This window comes from Danio rerio, chromosome 8, assembly GCF_052040795.2.
Source record: "Danio rerio strain M-AB ecotype USA chromosome 8, GRCz13ab, whole genome shotgun sequence".
In the NCBI taxonomy this organism is placed as follows: Eukaryota; Metazoa; Chordata; class Actinopteri; order Cypriniformes; family Danionidae; genus Danio; species Danio rerio.
In genome coordinates, this window is record NC_141028.1 from 16,323,222 (window position 1) to 16,342,625 (window position 19,404).

At 34.0% G+C, this 19,404-nt stretch overlaps 1 protein-coding gene across 3 annotated transcripts in view; it reads right to left on the reverse strand.

The window, feature by feature from the left end:
• Window positions 1–2,133: 2,133 nt before the first annotated feature.
• The window catches only part of lhx4 (LIM homeobox 4), a 31,597-nt gene continuing 14,326 nt past the window's right edge, over window positions 2,134–19,404 (reverse strand). For 2 of the 3 annotated variants that reach the window (XM_087263790.1, XM_087263791.1), the window contains 5 exons: window positions 18,623–18,794; window positions 13,721–13,923; window positions 7,610–7,764; window positions 6,714–6,885; window positions 2,134–3,794 (listed from right to left, as the gene is read on the reverse strand). In XM_087263790.1, the coding sequence (XP_087119916.1) occupies window positions 3,406–3,794; window positions 6,714–6,885; window positions 7,610–7,764; window positions 13,721–13,817 (813 nt within the window). In that variant the 5' untranslated portion in view covers window positions 13,818–13,923; window positions 18,623–18,794 and the 3' untranslated portion in view covers window positions 2,134–3,405. 3 annotated transcript variants of the gene reach the window in all.

The following is a 19,404-nucleotide window of genomic DNA, read 5'->3' on the forward strand; positions in this document are numbered from 1 at the left end:
TACATTAATGGCCGCGGCAGCCCCAATCAATGCCTGAGTGAAATCAGCTCATTTGTGGCGCGTTTCTCTGCTAAGAGCGCCCGCTTTGCTATTAAAGACCCTCTTTTCCTGTTTATTCCATAAATATTGCTTCACATTCATACGTCAAGCTGAAATGTATCCTAACCACGGCATTTGAGTAATTTAGATAACGTTAACACATTTGGCGCTTTTTTGGTACAAATGTTTAGAAAGTGGTTTTAAAACCCAATAAAACAAGTCTCAAAAAGTTGAAATGCACCTAGTGGCTCTGTTCATAGCATATAACCTACAACATAAATCCATCTAGTCATTATTTATGACCCTTTTTTGTAAATGTAATCATGCGCGTTCACAAGCGGATCGAACTCCATCCATCAAAACCAAAACGCGCGTGATAGTGGTGTTTTGAATGCGGTTATTTTCACTCACAGTTGTGTGTTTCTGGTCGTTGGGAACGTCTGTTTGTCCTCGTTTCACAGAGCAGTTTACAATTAGGTAACGTTTAGAGGATTAGGGAAGGTTTGACTAAACAGCAATCTGCTTCAGTCTATGGAAGCAGAAGGATGAGTGTGTGGAGCCGGCGAACAGATGCGCGTCCGAGAACAGGTTCCACATGTTTGTGTGTGCGCGCGCTGGCTTTGTAGAAATGTTTTGCCTTTGTTCCATTTTGTGCCACCAAAAATGTGTCACCCCCATCTAAATTTGTTAAATGCATCTATTTATTTATACAAAACCCAATATTAGGTGTATACATCTGAAATGTTATTTGAAAATATGGATTTAGTTTAGTTGTATTTTAATAGGTTGTATAATCAGGCCTAGATTTTAAATTGAATTAATGGCATCATATTTTTGTAAACTTAATCATACATTTTTCATTATTTAGCCTGTAATTATTATATTATTTAAGATCAAAATTTATTATATTTACTTATATATAACTGTGCTTTTCTTAAATTATAATAATCATTTTATTTATTATTATTTTTACATTTTAAAGCCTTTTTATTCCAAAAAGTTATCCCTGCATGGAAATCAAACTGATTTTCTATCAACTATTGGATGTTAATTCAAGCCTTTTCCTTAACGTTGCAGTCATGAACAGTCTGAAGTAAAAAAATAAAATATATAAATAAAACATAAAATAAAGAGCTGTATAACCTGTATGTAGTTATAAAATAATATTAAAAGATATGAGTGTTTAGTTTATTTAATCGTATTTTAATAGTTAGTGTAGTTACATTTTTAATTTAATTAATTATATTATATATTTTATATCTTATTTTGAATAATGATGTATTTTGTATTATTTAGCCTTTAAATATTATAATATTTTAATTTAAAATGTATTCTATTTGCTTTTATATAACTATGATAATCTTAAATTATAATTATCATTGTAAGTATTATTGTTTTTACATTTTGATGCCTTTTTATTCCAAAAAGTTTTCCTTTTCTTACAAAAAGTGACATTTTTTTACAATGTGTTCAATGTGCTTTTTGAATAGGGATTGAATCTGATTTTCTACAAAACAACTATTGTGTGTTAAGCCAAGCCTTTTCTTTAACTTTGCAGTCATAAAAAGAAAGGAAAAAAATATATAAATAAAACATAAAATAAAACAAAATATTATTTAAAAATATGGAAAGTATTAAGTTTAATTAAATGTATTAAATAAACTAAATTTTAATAGTTTTAATAGTTGTATTGCATTTTTTATGGTTTTTCTTATTTTAAATAATCATATATTTTGTATTATTTAGCCTGTAATTATTATATTATTTTAAGTCCAAATGTATTCTATTTTCTTTTAAATAACTATGCGTATCTTAAATTCTAATCATCATTTTATTTATCATTTAAAATTTTTATGCATTTTTATTCCAAAACGTTTTCCAGACTCCTTATTTAAAACCTCAAAGGACATTGTTTACAGTGTGTGTAATGTGTTTATTTAAATGGAAATCCAACTGATTTTCTACAAAACAACTATTGTGTGTTAAGCCAAGCCTTTTCTTTAACTTTGCAGTCATAAACAGTCTGAAGTAAAAAAATAAATAAATAAATAAATAATAATAAAATATATAAATAAAACATAAAATAAAGAGCACTGCAGTAACCCAAAGACAATTCGACTTTATTTCTCCATATAGATTTGACTGTACACAATTCATACCATTGGACAGAAGGCATATAGGACTAAATTCAGTGCTCTTTTTTTTTCAAAGATCCATAGCAATAAATAGTGCTCATGAAACAAGACTGTCGACACTTTTTGAGACTTTACAAAATTTACAGCCATTAAGACTCAACAAAAACATGGTTATTTTTCTTCTTGTTTTCCTCCATGTTGCTCTTATTAGCTTATGTTCACTTTTTCAGCATAACATCCCTTTTACCAGTGTGTGGGTCCAATTTTGCAGTATCGAACTTGTGTTTATAACATCACTGTACTCTTCCCCATAACTCAACCCTTCATAATACTGACACTGGTACCCAAAATAGAAATAAATAACATGAAATCCTCACAGTTGTTGCTTAAACGTGTCCAATAAGAAAGAAAATAGCAGAGTAAGTTTCCCTTTCACTTGTTTTGCTTGATAATAACTGATCAGGCCATAAAGGTACTTGTGTCTGTGTAATGGAAATCCACTACTGTCATCTGCTCTGAAATAAATAACATCCAAATGCATTGAAATATATAAAGTTTTGCTCATGGAGCAATGACTAGGAACGAAAACACATTTCAATGTGGTAATACCAAAAAATAAATAAATAATAACCTTAATTTCAATCTATCTTCCTGGATATGACCAAAAAGAAGCATTGACACAGAGATTTTAAAACTCAGAGCAGTGCATGCGGATTCGTCCTTATTAAAAAATAACCTTTTTCTGTTCTTCAGGCCTGTTGACGAGAAGGACCGTCTCTAGTAGAGCCGTTTAGAAAGTGTCAACCATTAAAATCCCAACCCCTTGTAAATAGGAAAGATACACTTGTGCCACTTGTTTAAATATCTCTCCTTGCTCGGTGCGCTCCTCTGTTTCCAGTATTCAGTCGAGGAGGAACATACATTAAAGTGCGTCGGCATTTTGAATGTGGACGATTTTCCTCCTCATTCGGAAACATGCATGGAACCCTCCTGTTCTCAAAAACGCGTTGGACCGTGATTAATTTTCCAGGGTGGCCTGGGGGGTTCTCATGCTGGAAATCCTCCAATCCAGTTTTGAGAACGATGAAAAAATACGAGTTACAAAATGATACAGTGCAGGCATTCCATGGGGGTTTGCCCACACCGAACACTGTCAATCGTGGCCAGTTCTGGGAATTACGTCGATAAAATGTTGTCCATAGTAGCGCACTTTCCCTCATAGTGTCTGACCTCAGAACTGAGAGTGGTCCATTTCATCGAGCCATGAGGCCGGGCTGGTGGGGAAGTCTGGGTATCCCGTGCTGCTTCCTGTGGATAGGTCAGAGGTGGGGCCTCCGGCCATGGCTCTCAGAGCTTGACCCACACTGGGCTGACCGGGCTGACCCATGAGGCCGTCCATGCTGAAGCCTAAGTTGTTGAGTAGAGGAGTGTGGCCTGGCAGGGAAGTGATGGACGAGGGCGACTGAGGCAGGCCATAGGGACTCCCTGCCCGCAGGTCATGGTAAGGCTGCCCGCCTCCATCCAAAGAGAAGCTCCCGTTGAGCATGTTACCATTAGAGACGTCGCCGACACTTCCGTACAGGCCGTTAGCATGACCCAAGTCTGACAGGATCTGATCATCTGTTAGAAAGAAAACACAACATCAGTTTCAAAACTTTTCACTCATAATACACAATACAACTGCTCCTAAAAGTCTCATGAAACTAAAATAAAGTTTTTAGATGTTTAGTATCAGTATTGTTAGTTTTTAGAATATCTATAAGTCAGTGTGCTCCAAAACAGTGACCATTTAGGAGATTTAAAACTGATATGAACATGTAAAGCTTGTAGTTTGTCACTTCCGCCTAAATGGATCAACAATTTTATTCACGTCATCTCATACTTCAGTTTCTTGTCAAATTGTAACTAATCAACTGCTCTCTTGTATTTGACATGCCCCACCCCCTTCAAGACAGTACACATTTGACACATTTTTGTAGGATCCCAAAAAATCCGTCAGTGAACACTTAAAAGGACCATTTTTTCTTAGTTTAAGGAATCGAAAGAACCTATCCCTATCTCGAAGACCCTGTCCGGGAATATAACGATTCTATATGGAACCCTCAATGCCAATAAAGAACCATGATTTCTAAGAGTGTACTATTCAAATTTTCCCATGAAGCAAAACTGTCAACACTTTTGAAACTTTATCAAAATTACAGCCATTACATTTATTTATTTATTTTTTGTTTTGTTTTTCAGTACAGTGTCATCTGTGTTCGGTTTACCATTACATAGTAAGGTTAAAGTAATCTCAATTCATCTAATCTCATCTCAACTCATTTGATCTCATCTCAACTCATCTGATCTCATCTCACTCATCTAATCTCATCTCAACTCATCTTGTCTCATCTCAACTCATCTGATCTCATCTCAACTCATCTGATCTCATCTCATCTAATCTCAACTCATCTGATCTCATTTCAACTCATCTAATCTCATCTCAATTCATCTCAACTCAACTCATCTCATCTCAGCTCATCTGATCTCATCTCAACTCATCTGATCTTATCTCAACTCATCTGATCTCATCTCATCTCAACTCATCTGATCTCATCTCAACTCATCTGATCTCTTCTGATCTCAGCTCATCTAATCTCATCTCATCTCAACTCATCTGATCTCATCTCAACTCATCTAATCTCATCTGATCTCAGCTCATCTAATCTCATCTCAACTCATCTCATCCCATCTCATCTCATCTCATCTCATCTCAACTCAACTCATCTCAGCTCATCTGATCTCATCTCAATTCATCTCAACTCAACTCATCTCATCTCAGCTCATCTGATCTCATCTCAACTCATCTGATCTTATCTCAACTCATCTGATCTCATCTCATCTCAACTCATCTGATCTCATCTCAACTCATCTGATCTCTTCTGATCTCAGCTCATCTAATCTCATCTCATCTCAACTCATCTGATCTCATCTCAACTCATCTAATCTCATCTGATCTCAGCTCATCTAATCTCATCTCAACTCATCTCATCCCATCTCATCTCATCTCATCTCAACTCAACTCATCTCATCTCAGCTCATCTGATCTCATCTCAACTCATCTGATCTTATCTCAACTCATCTGATCTCATCTGATCTCAACTCATCTGATCTCATCTCAACTCATCTGATCTCATCTGATCTCAGCTCATCTAATCTCATCTCATCTCAACTCATCTGATCTCATCTCAACTCATCTAATCTCATCTCAACTCATCTGATCTCATCTCATCTTAACTCATCTGATCTCATCTGATCTCAGCTCATCTAATCTCATCTCATCTCAACTCATCTGATCTCATCTCAACTCATCTAATCTCATCTGATCTCAGCTCATCTAATCTCATCTCAACTCATCTCATGTCATCCCATCTCATCTCATCTCATCTCAACTCAACTCATCTGATCTCATTTCAACTCATCTGATCTCATCTCAATTAATCTCAACTCAAGTCAACTCATCTCATCTCAGCTCATCTGATCTCATCTCAACTCATCTAATCTCATCTCAACTCATCTAATCTCATCTCAACTCATCTAATCTCATCTCAACTCATCTAATCTCATCTCAACTCATCTGATCTCATCTCAACTCATCTGATCTCATCTGATCTCAGCTCATCTAATCTCATCTCATCTCAACTCATCTGATCTCAGCTCATCTAATCTCATCTCATCTCATCTCAACTAATCTGATCTCATCTGATCTCAGCTCATCTAATCTCAACTTACTCATCTCATCTCAACTCATCTCATGTCATCCCATCTCAACTCAACTCATGTCATGTCATCTTATCTCAACTCATCTAATCTCATCTCAACTCAGCTCATCTCATCTGATCTCAACTCAGCTCATCTGATCTCAACTCATCTCATCTCATGTCATCTCAACTCTACCATCTCATCTCAACTCATCTCAACTCATCTCATCTCTACTCATGTCAGATTTTGTTCCTGATTTTAAATGGCAGTTTATCAAGCAGTTATTGGGATTTCATGACTCATATACACTGCACTTAAGCAGCTGCATGATGGCATTGTAAATATGGCCACTGAGTGAACAGATTTTCTATGAAAGGGAATTTAAAAAGAGGTTTAGTAACACCTGTAAAGATCAGATGTGCAGTATTTGTGATTTACTCTCCAAACACACAGGAGCACAAACCTGACTCTGTTCTTTCAAACAACTACAAAGCCACTGCATGCTGCCTCTCTAATTGACTAAAAGCTTCACCATTTTTATAGAGTTTGCGCATCGCTGCTTTCATTTCTCGTAAACACGACCTCCATTTGAAAGCAGCTCTAGACTTTTATGAGTTCTCAAAACGGGCCGACAAAAAAAAAAAAAAAAGAATAATCATAAAATGAACCACATTTGAATATTACAAACCATTCATCAAATGGTGTGTTTTTCTAAATGAAAGGGAAAGGAAATGAATTTATGAAAGTTTTGACAAGAATAATAAGTCTTAGAGTGGTGGCAGATGTAAAGAGACGGACCTCTGAAACTGAGCTCACTGTCACTGAGTCCTGCATCGTCGGCTGAGCTTTCCTTCTCTGTTTTACTGGAGCCTCTGTTGCGTTTGACGCTTTTGTAGAACTGACCCCAGCGATGCCGGCCCGCGTCTTTCTTCAGCCGTTTTTCTTTTGCCCGTCTGTTCTGAAACCACACCTGTAGACATAAAAGCCTCAGTAAACATCAGAGTTTACATCAACTAGGGCTGCACAATATATTGCTTTAGCGTCTAGTGGAGTTGGGGCAACTGAACTATTTTATGTTCAATTCACTTAAATTTGTAAAAACTAATGTTAACTTAACTCCTTCATGTTGCCCTAACCCAAATCGATTGTGTGGAACCTGGCATTTTTTACAGTGTAAGCATATTTGATTCATATTTGATACAAGAATGACTCTAAATGATGAAAATATGATGGTTCAAATCTCCTCAACAACAACATAAAACAAATCATAATACAAATGACAATTTTAGCGATTGATGCAACAAATGTAGTCTTATTCAAATAGGTTTTTGCTGAATGTGCATGATAATGCATCTAAAATGGGTGAGACACCAAATGAGAACTTTCTACATGTGAATATAATGTTATTGAATATAAAACATTGCTGATGGCACAGAAGGAATTTAAACAGTGTCCTTGTCGGCCAATTCATATCTACGGCAATTAAAACATTTTTAAACTCCTCTAAATTTTGCACCATGACTTTGCGTTAAATTCGTTGATCACAGAATCCTACAATTCTGGAAGGAAACAACAGCTGCCGGTTATTTATTCATAATAAGTTATAGAAGTCCAGCTTTTTAGCCAGTGAAAATCACGGAATTTGGCATGTGGTTTAGAGTGGGATGTTATGTTTGATGTAGTTGTAGTCTTACCTGCACCACTCTCATGTCCAGGCCCGTTTCTGAGGAGAGCTGCTCTCGCACGTGTCTTGCTGGTTTTGGCGAGTTCTTATAGGCGCTTTTGAGAGTTTCCAGCTGTTTGGCTGTGATGGTGGTGCGTGGACGTTTTGCTCCTGTTTCTGAATCATCTGAAACACAAATTATAGGCATTTGTTTACAAGACTGTCACTGAAGAGGACTGTAACTGAGGCCTCGGTCTGCTTTTGGCTGGATAAACAGATCCACCCAATTCAATTATTGAGATGATGTGGAATAAAACTACAGTCAGGGTTATTTTTAGTTAACAAATACTTAATTGTTACTTGAAAATATATATTTAATATATTTATAATTAATCTTATAAAGTTAAAGCCTAATTAAATAGGCCTATATGATTGTATTTAATGCTAGAAAAATTGTATATTTATTGTATTTATGATTCAAAATGTTTAATACTCATGAATAATTTCTGACAACTATTTGATATTTAAAACAGTTCCGTTGCTTGATTTAAAAAAAAAAAAAAAAGATGTCTTTTTGAAAAATGATGAAAAATTTCTGTCTTTAAAAACATTCCGTAAAGGATCAACATTTATCCTTTTTCTCATAACCATATTCATATAGGTATTTGAATCAGTATTTCATCTTTGAAATGATTTTGACTAACGAATAAAGTTAAACATGACCTAATTCCAGAATATATTTAGGAACGTTTACTTAGAACAGGGGTGTCCAGACTAGGTCCTGGAGAGCTGCTGTCCTTCAGGTTTTAGCTCCAACTTGCTCCGACACACCTGCAAGGATGTTTCTAGAAAGCCTAGTAAGAGCTTGATTGGTTAGCCCATGTATGTCTGGTTGGGGTTGGAAATAAACTTCACAGGACACCCCTGACATCCCCATTTTTGTCTATCAAAACTCTATTCTCAGAAGCTCCCAAATCAGCTCATTAAGGTCATTGCGACCTCTTGAGTGGACCTGGATTATTGAAAAATCTGAATCAACTTTTCATATTGCTATTTGCTACGTGTTAATTATGTCTAAAGTGATATTTTACACAGGAAGTTTGGCCAGAGGAGAAATGGTCGTGCCCAACAGAGCCTGGTTTCTCTCTATGTTTTTTTTTCTCCTTCACTTTGTCAATTGGTGTTTTTTTTTGCACGACTAGCCTGCTTGGTTTGGGACTTTTGGAGCTGCGCATCGATGGATTTGCTCTTCAGTGTTTGAACTTTCATTAGTGAAAATTAAACCACACTGAACTAGACTTCAACTCCGAAATCTGGACTTCTATGTTAAGCGGCTTTGACACAATCTACATTGTAAAAGCACTGTAGAAATAAAAATGAAATTAATTGAAATTAATTGAATATTTGCCGGCTACGCAGTAGTGCAGTAGGTAGTGCTGTCGCCTTACAGCAAGAAGGTCGCTGGTTTGAACCTCAGCTGGGTCAGTTGGCGTTTCTGTGTGGAGTTTGCGTGTTCAACCCACATTCGCGTGGGTTTCCTCCGGGTGCTCCGGTTTCCCTCACAGTCTAAAGACATGAGGTATAGGTGAATTGGATAGGCTAAATTGTCCATAGTGAATAAGTGTGTATGGATGTTTCCCAGCGATGGGTTATGATTGTAAGGAGAGCGCCCTACGAACTTATTTGTGAGTGTTGAAGCTGGCTTCTGCTGATGAGACTGCAAACTATTTTCAGTAAACTTTCTTTCTAATTGAATCTCTGACTCCGGCTCTTCTTCATCTGACAGACTGCTCATTTTTGGGTTCAAACTGTAAATTAAACCTACAAAATGCTGCTACATTTTCTTTTAAAATACAATAAAACTTTCAAAAAACACCACTTATGTACTTCACTTAGAACTGTTTACAAATCTTTAGGATAAATAGAATCAACGATAGCAAAAGGGATGGATATGGAGATGTATTTATACTCTGATTTATATAAAAAATTAAAAAGACCACTGAAAACCACTGTTTAAACACCTTAATGTTATGGAATGATGCTCAGTGTTTCCAAGGAAAGGTCCCAAATCTTTCTTATGTTTCCCCTATCTGGAGAAACAAAGAATTAAAAAAATATATTTTGGCTTTAAAAAAGAGGGCATTAAAAGGTATCAGAAAGATTGGGGACATATTTGAAGGAGATACACTGATGTCGTTTAAAAACCTTAATGAATAATTAAGAATTCCAATGACACATTTTTTTAAAAATACTTACAAATTCACAGCTATATTAATATTAAGCAAAACTACTCACTAGCTAGAATGTTTTATGAAAATCCTATGACAATTTATATTTCATTGTTTTATAGCAAGTCAATGGCTCTTAAGAAACATCACAATCCAAGAAAGATTCTTGGTGTACAGATTTGCAATATGACCTGAGAGATTTAGAATGGAGCCAAATATGTGTTAAATCCCAGAACTTCATAATAGATTTAAAATGATATAACTGGGCAATGTCCACCTAAATCACACCTGAAAAACTAAACAAGTTTAACCCAAACATCCCAGATATATGTTTCAAATGCAAAAAACAGGAATATTCTTTCACTGTATCTGGGAATGTGAGGTGGATAAGATTTTCTGGCAAAACGTAATCACATTAATCTCCTCATTTTTTTTTTAAACCAATTCCAGTTACACCTGAAATATGTGCTTTGGGGTTATTTCCTGTAAGTTTGCCATTATCGGTTTATCAAACTAAAATTATTGACATGTGTATTGTTAAGCACTCTATTGGAAGAACATAGAAAGTCCATCCATTGACCACTGGCTGAAAGACTTGACACATTACATTGCACTGGAAAGAATCACCTACAGTATAAAGGGCAAATAAAAGGTGTACCATAAAATTTGGGATCTGTTTATACAATTTTTGGAACATAACCATACAATAACACAAGCAATTACCTCTCACGCTACTGGTTAATTGTTTAAAATGTGTATATGTGTATTTTTCTATGTGGAATACAGTATATGAAGAGATTAGATGCAAAAATCTTTAAATGCAGTCTGAAATTTCTTCTAAAACGGCCATTCATTTCAGGCTCCAGTGTTTAGGTTCAGTAATTTTACATTTTTGGCAAAGAATAAGTTCTTTTCATGGTCTTCAAAGTGCAATAACTCAACATAAATCATGCTCATTTTTCAGATGGCATTTAGAGGTTTTTTCATCTGAACTCTTCATATGTTTTTCTTTGCCTTAGCCCATATATAGCAATCCATTTACCTGTTCAACTGATTTTGGATGCTTTAGGGGAGGGAGGGATAGTTAAAAATGTAAAAACGTGTATTTTCACATTAAATTTTCACATTAAAATTGTGTTTTTTCTACAATTAAATTTTTTTTTTAAATATTTATGATAACAGATATTATAAAGATTAATGTACTTCTATGTTCTTTTACATTATAAATCGCCACATTGGAATGAACTGCATGAAAATATTGAAGGCTATTTTGGCACTGGCATTCTCCCCCTAAAAAGTAAATCCCTGAAGCCATGTAAATCCCCCATGCAGCAGGTGAGCGGTTCATATCTGCTGCTTGAAGTACGAGTATGGAAGAGTGTTTTGCGATGAGAGCGAGTGCTCACACATGGCCAGTCGATACTCTCCTGAAACTGTCACACTGTGCCGGAAAAGGGAATAAATCTCGGTGGAGAATGGCATGCCGGTGCGAGTTATTGGGGCCCTACCATAAAAGTGCATTGCATCACTTAATATAATCAATCAACGGCCCACAGAAATCTCCATAAATACAGCACGAGGGGCTTTCAGAGGCAGATCCATGAGAGGTCAGACCACCCAGAGACTTAATATGCAGACACGGAGACCCCGTGAGACTGCAGTTAATGATGATTTTGTCTCCTTACTATCATCCCGCTGCCTCCTCTGATCTCTCAGCGTCTCGGTATGATTGTAAAAGAAGAAGTTAATTACAGCATCTCCTCTCCTGAACTCTGCTGTCACAATGATTTCCAATTGGGACAGAAAATCTAGTAAAGTGGGCCGAGGCTTCAGCAAAGCATCCACTGCGCAAACCACATGCAGGCTCTATAAAAGCTTGACGTGTGGCAATTCAGCAGCTACATTCAACTCAAATGGGTGATTAGTAATTGGTAAAACCCTTGAATGTAACTCATGCTTCTCTTGATTTTTCCTCTTTTTATAAATTTGTATTTAATATTTTTCTATAACATATATATATATATATATATATATATATATATATATATATATATATATATATATATATATATATATATATATATATATGTTGTTTGTTTTTCAATAAATATATCAATGTTTAATCATTTTTAATCATCTGAGTTTTTAAAGAAGCTTTGTTAAATCATTTTATCTACATATAAACGTATATAGAGTTATGAAATTTGCATATGTATTCCTATTTATTGCTTATTACAAACATATATAATACATATTACAAAATTGATCATTTAATATTTGCAATTATATTTTAAATAAATGTATATTTTTATTAAATATATTTGCATGTTGAATAAATGTAGATATTTATATTTTACATACATGGGACTTGTGATGTCTTATTGATGTTTTGATTTCTGTGTTTCCTCTTTTTTTGGAGTTTGTTTATATTTTATATAAAATAACCGCACATGTTTTATAGCTAGTCATGGCTTATTATACAGGGTGATTCAAAAAGAATACCAAAACTTTGAAAATCGAGAACCCTGCAAAGAAGAAAAAGAGAGCTAAGCTTTTTCTGTCGTCGATTTAAGCAAGCTCTGATATTTTTTAAGTACTCTTCACATTGATTAATTAACCAAGGTTCTATCATGGTTTTTTGATTAAATACAGATTTTTAAAGTTTGGTATTCTTTTTGAATTACCCTGTATATTTATAATAGCAGCTGAAGTCAGAATTATTAGCCCCCTGTTTATTTATTTATTTATTTTTTCAAAACTTCTGTTTAATGGAGAGAAGATTTTTTTTAACACATTTCTAAAGATAATAATTTTAATAACTCATTTCTAATAACTGATTTATTTTATCTTTACCGTAATGACGGTAAATAATATTTGACTATATATTTTCAAGACACTTCTACACAGCTTAAAGTGACATTTAAAGGCTTAACTAGGTTAATTAGGGTAACAAGGCAGGTTAGGGTAATTACGCAAGTTATTGTATAATGATGGTTTGTTCTGTAGACTATCAGGAAAATATATAGCTTAAAGGGGCTATTAATTTTTCTATCTTTACAATATATATATATATATATTAGTTATATTTTACACACATCCGTGTTATCTCATAAATGTTACTGATAATTTATTGTTCAAAGTTTGTTTATATATATATATATAGCATCACAACACAGTTCTGTGATGTTTTATGGCCTTAGTTCGCTTGTCTCAGTTTAAAACACTCCAGCACATGTGATAAAATAACACAAATATATTTAAAGAGAAGGATTTCAAATTTTACCTTTTAGATTTAGAAGAAAAAAAAAAATATATATATATATACTAACTACGGTCAAATCCTTCATGTAATCTAACCCAGTAATCTATGCAATATTTATGATTATAACACAATCACGTTGATTATTGAAAGTTAGTAGCTCAGAATGCACACTATTTATTATTATGAACTAAGAACATTAAATGTTGTTGAATAATTGTTCATCGCTATTTAACACAAACTATTATAATACAAACCAAAGTATCAATCAAGTTCATTTTAGGGATTAACAATATTAAATACTGCAGTATTGTCCATTTTTAGTTTGTGTTAACTAATGTAGTAAACTATAACGTTAACAAACCAAACCATTCTTGTGAAATGTCAACCAATTGAATCAAAAGAATTCAGCATAATTACTTACACTGTCAAAAAGTTTATAACTTTAATTTCTATCTATTTCTATATCTTTTTGGTAAGAAAAAGGGTACATTTACTACAGTATATTTCTGAAATCCTAATAGACATATGCTCTTTTTTATATGAATACTTCCTCAAATTATAACACAATCACGCTGATTATTAGAAGTTAGATAGCTCAGAATGCACAGCTGAAGAAGGCCTGATTTCCCCTGATCTGGAATCAGCAGCTCACCGTTCTGCTTGGCTGTTTCGTAGTCCTCTTTGCACACGAGTCTGCCGTCCTCCATGAGGTAGAACTCATCTCCAGTGGCCAACTGTCTGCTGCACATCACACATGCAAAACAGTGAAGATGGTACACAAAGTCCTGAGCTTTCCGGACCACCTGTGTAGGAGGAATCCCCTGCTGGCACGATGCACACTTTGTCCCGAAACGCCTGCAGACACACACATAAACAGAAAAACGCATCACTAAGATAAACTTACAATGGCAGCTTGTGCTCTGCAGCGTTTATTCATCTGTATTAAAGCCAGTAATACAAAGCTGATTATAGTTTGTTAATGTAAAGTGCATTAAGTTGCTAACGGTAACAGTTCACATTCATTTATTTATTTTCCTTCTGCTTAGTCCCCTTATTCAACAGGGATCGCCACAGCGGAATGAACCACCAACTTATCCAGCATATGTTTTACACAGCCGATGCCCTTCCAGCTGCAAGTTAACATGTTTGAACATATTCAAACTAACAGACTAACTGAAAGCAAGGCACATTTTGCAATGTTATTCTGTAATTTTCTCCCATTTGTCTTTTTTTATAACCTGGGAAATTTGGTTTCTTGTTCGTTATATTTGACTCTAGAAAATACAAACTTAAAAAAACCAATTAAATGTTGCAAATATTATGAACTAATATTATTAATTCCTGTTGAATAATTGTTAATTGCTATTTCATACAAACAAATGTAGCTAACTATAAAGCTTATTGTAAAGTATCAACCCAGTTAATTTTAAGGATTAGGTGTCACCAACAATATTGAATGCTGCAGGAGTGTTGTTCATTGTTAGCTTGTGTTAACTACTGTAATTAACTATACCTTTAAGAAACAAAACCTTCTTGTGAAATGTCGGTCCCACTTTATTTAAGTGGCCTGAACTCATATGTACTTACACTGAAATTAATAAATCGATAAAATGCATTTATTGTCTAAATACAAGTGTTTACATTGTATGAATGATTGATTAAATGCACACATGTAACTACATCTGTAATTAATTTATGTAATTACACTGTTGATCAGTAATTACATCTTAAACCTACCTATACCACCAAACCTGTCTCTAACCTTACCCATATCCCACCTCAAGAGCACCAGTGTTCTCCAATATAAACACATTAATGTATGTATACATTTATATATTGGGTACATACAGTAGTAGTTAAAGACACCTAATATAAAGTGGGACCAAAATGTCAACCAATTTAACTCAAATTTAAAGCAATTAGTCATGACAACACGTTTTATGGTAATTAACTTATCCAAGACAAAAAAAGGCTTTTGCTGCTTATTAAAACACACTCTAAAATAACTCTAAATGTCTGTTATTACTACATAGTAAAATACATGTTTGTAAGTTAAAAATTCTAAATTGCTGATTAGATTAAAACTTTTAAGTTGTCAGAATGATTTCATTACGTTTTCACAACAGGGAAATATTGATAATTACATCAACTGAAAATGCAGTTAATTTAAAGGTAAATATGTCTGTCAATTAGTTTGAAACTATATTTAAATTGTAGCAACCCAAAGAAATTGGGTGGATAACACTATTTTTCAACACAAATAGACTTCTGGATTTCAAAGCTCAAGTTTTAGGCAGACTGTTTGGCACAAAATACAATTTAAAGACAGATATCTGAGATTTATTTAATTATTAGATCAATTTTCTCACTGGAGTGTTGGCTACTCCTGGTAAATACAGTTGATGTTAGCAGTGCTTTACAAGAATACACAGTAATTTGAGGAGGACCTTGAAAGGCAAGTGAAGACAATTGCTATCATTGGTGATTGGTCTACTTTGGAATTTAACTACAAGACGGAAACCATCATGGTTGGGGACATCAGAATGCTAAATGGAATGGATATGTCAAGGTGCTGTGCTCTGCTGATGGGCATATATATGTTGTGAATGTAAGCTACCTCTAGAAACTTCAATAATGTCTCAAGAACAATATTTTCTGAAGTCTTCACTTTTTTCAGAGTGGATTTTGCTCTTTATTTTGCATTTTATGTTGTTTAGCATTTTTAAGTCCGCACACTGATGTTTTTTTGTTATTTTTCATAATGTTTATATGGACAGTGCACATTTGTTTTAGTAAAATACTGAAAAACTGTGGTATAAAATAAAAAAAATAAAAATACTGGAAAACAAAAATGTTGTTGTTGAATTTATTTCTTACATGCAACTAAGTGAACAGCAAGTTTCAAAACATACAATAATTAAACAATTTCAGCTGCTTAATTTATTTGAGGTTCTAAACTTAAAAACTTGTATGTATAACTATGGTAATTAAGTGAATTACACTAGATTTATTCTAAATTTAAATAAAAAATAGGTTGAGTAATTTTTCAAATGGAGTTTATTCTAAAAATAACCTGTTAAGTCAGTTTAACTTAAAATGTCTCATAATAATGTTAATTTGATTCAACTAAAAAAAATTACAATTTAAGATAATAATATAATTAAATGTTGTAGAAGTACTTTTCATTATTAGTTCAAAATAACTACTGTAGTTTTCTAATGATAACAAATGAATAAGAAATCAATTAAATTTAGATTTGTATCATTAACTAATTATTAAATGCTTTACAAATAATGTTCATAGATTGCAGTAACTGACTAACATATACTGTAAAAAAATACTGGTTGCCTTAATTTTTTATGTTGAATCAAATTAACCTTATGAGTCATTTGAACTTACATTACATCAAATTGGCTTAAAACAGCTTGCATAACCTAATAATAATAATAATAGTAATAATAATACTAAGTTAAAACATGATTAACTTAGCTTAAGTAAGTTAAAATGAACTAAACACATATATTATATATGATCATATATTTTTTACAGTGCATGAAACCATATTGTAGTGTTACCAAAATTAATTTTGTGGTTTAAGCATTGGTATTATTCAATGTTGCAGCAATATTGCTAATTGTAAGCACACATTATTGTAACTAATTTAGCATAATGTTAATCAGTGAAAACTCTTTATTAAAGATAATGCACCATTAACTAAGATTATCAAATGCTATATAGCAATATAGATCACTGTTGGTTTTAATAGCTCATGTAGGAAACCAATGTTAAATGAACACAATTCCTTTTAGGGATTAAGCATTATTATCTACTTTAATTGCTATAAAAGTAGGGTTTACTGTTTGTTCATGCTAACTAACTCACTGTTTACCTAATCTTAACCCTGTGCCTTGTATGCCTGACCATCATTCCGGGTTCTGTTGCAAATGTGACTATTTTATAAGCAATCAAACCAGTAATAAGTTAGCAAATCTGTGAATACTACGGCAGGCATCTTTGTTTGTGCTTGTCATGTGCCTGCAGTTGACAAACGGTCATGATCAATGTAGCAGAAGCAGAGAGAGAGAGAGAGAGAGAGAGAGAGAGAGAGAGAGAGACCACTCTAAACGCACAGAACGCCTCATAAAGCACTGAGTCAGAATAGGCTGTAAATCACAGTGTGAATACTGCTAAATAAACCCTCCTTTTACTTAACCAAGGTGAAGTTTTTGCAACATTAACGGGAAGGCGGGCCCCTCCGCCCCCTCGCCCGTTTCCTCCTCCATCCCCCTCCTTCCATCCGCAGCCTTAACATTAAAATCCCTCCTTTTGTCCCCACGGGCTTGCTAATAAAGTTAGCCTCCACTCTGAGTCTTGCTAGCGTTTTAGGTCTCATTGAAGCCTGTGACATTAAAACCTCTCAAACGTGATTTGGTAAAAGCCACTACTGATCCTGTTTTGGATAAAAGTCAAACTTAATTTCCTTCCTTAAAGCCAAGGGGGAAATCCAATCGCCAAAAAATAAGGAAGAAACGAGGAACGAAAGGCTGGGAAGACAAGGGGAAGAATGGTAAAAAAAAATGCAAAGTTGCTTTCTTGAGTTCTCGTATGGATAGCATTGGGAATTGAATTTGGGAACAGACAGTCTTTACAGCTGATTTCAAGCACACAAGAAAAATGAAACAGCACTTTATTAAGCCTGACAGGGAATCTTTACTCGAACACACACACACACACACACACACACACACACACACAAACACACACACACACACACACACACACACACACACACACACACACACACACACACACACACACACACACACACACACACACACACACACACACACACACACTAGTGCCAAACTGCACTAAGAGCACAAGGAATAGCCTCTGTGTGAAGAGAAATTACTCTCTGCTTTTCTGTCATTTACAATTTTAGATAATTTATGTTATGTGTGGCAATGTTTTGACTCAAAATCCAGGATAAAGCATTAAATTAATACAATTAAAAAAACTATATTAGAGAAGATTACTAAATATACCTAATTTAGGCTAATATAAAGGTTTTAGTCACTGAGTTACATTTTGTACAAGTACATTTTGCATTATCAGTTCAAAATGTCTCTATATATCAAGACAGACAGACAGACAGACAGACAGACAGATAGACAATAGATAGATAGATAGATAGATAGATAGATAGATAGATAGATAGATAGATAGATAGATAGATAGATAGATAGATAGATAGATAGATAGATAGATAGATAGATAGATAGATAGATAGATAGATAGATAGATAGATAGATAGATAGATAGATAGATAGATAGAAAATCTTTCATCCAAAGTTAAATAAATTGCATTACACAAGTACACCTAATTTATCAGTTTTTGCTTTCTCTGGAAATGGAACCCACAACCTTACTATATCGCCATGCTCTAATATTTAGGTTTGTATTAGCCTAAAAAATAAAACGGAGAAGTCAGATTATTAAAATGACAGACAGAAAGATAGACAGATAGATAGAGGTGTAGAAGAGCTGTACTGACTTGAAGAAGTCCTCTTTGCAGTAGACATTCCCGGCGCGAGAGAAACATTTGTCCGCCAGGAGCGCGTGGCAGTCGGCGCACTTCAGGCATTTTGAGTGCCAGTGCCGATCCAGAACCTTTAGGATGAACTTATCCAGGATGTGTTGACTGCAGCCTGCGCACTGAGGGATTTCTGGAGAGCCAGGCAGAGAAATTGGTAGGGTGAAAGGTCAAAACAGAAAATAGGCTGCAACAATTATTATATGCGTTTTAACTAATGAGTTTAACACACATGGTTATTTTGTAATGTTGGACTAATATTGCGATTTTGCGAATTATACCGTCGTGCATTTGTCTTTCATTCTTTATGACCATATATTCATCATGTTATTGAAAATGCTACTGTACGATTATAACAATGCAAGCGTTTTATATAAAGTGACAAAGAAATGTTTGAAGTGAAGTCTTTATTAAAAACAGCACGTTCTTCATTTGGATTGCATTAGATCTGGAATATTACAGTGTAAAATAAAAGAATAATCATGGGGGAAAACATTAGCATAATTAAAAACCATATAAGCTTATAACATACTACAATGTCATTAACATTTAATATAAAAAATGTGAGGTTATATAATTAAAAATCGACAGAATTATGCAGTTGGATCAACATAAATGAATAGAAATAAAGCAAGATCATCATAATAAAACTACTCTAATATATATAAGACTAATAAGTCAAATTGGTTAAATACGGTTAAATATTACTGTTAATAAATAATAAATATTAAATTAGCATATCC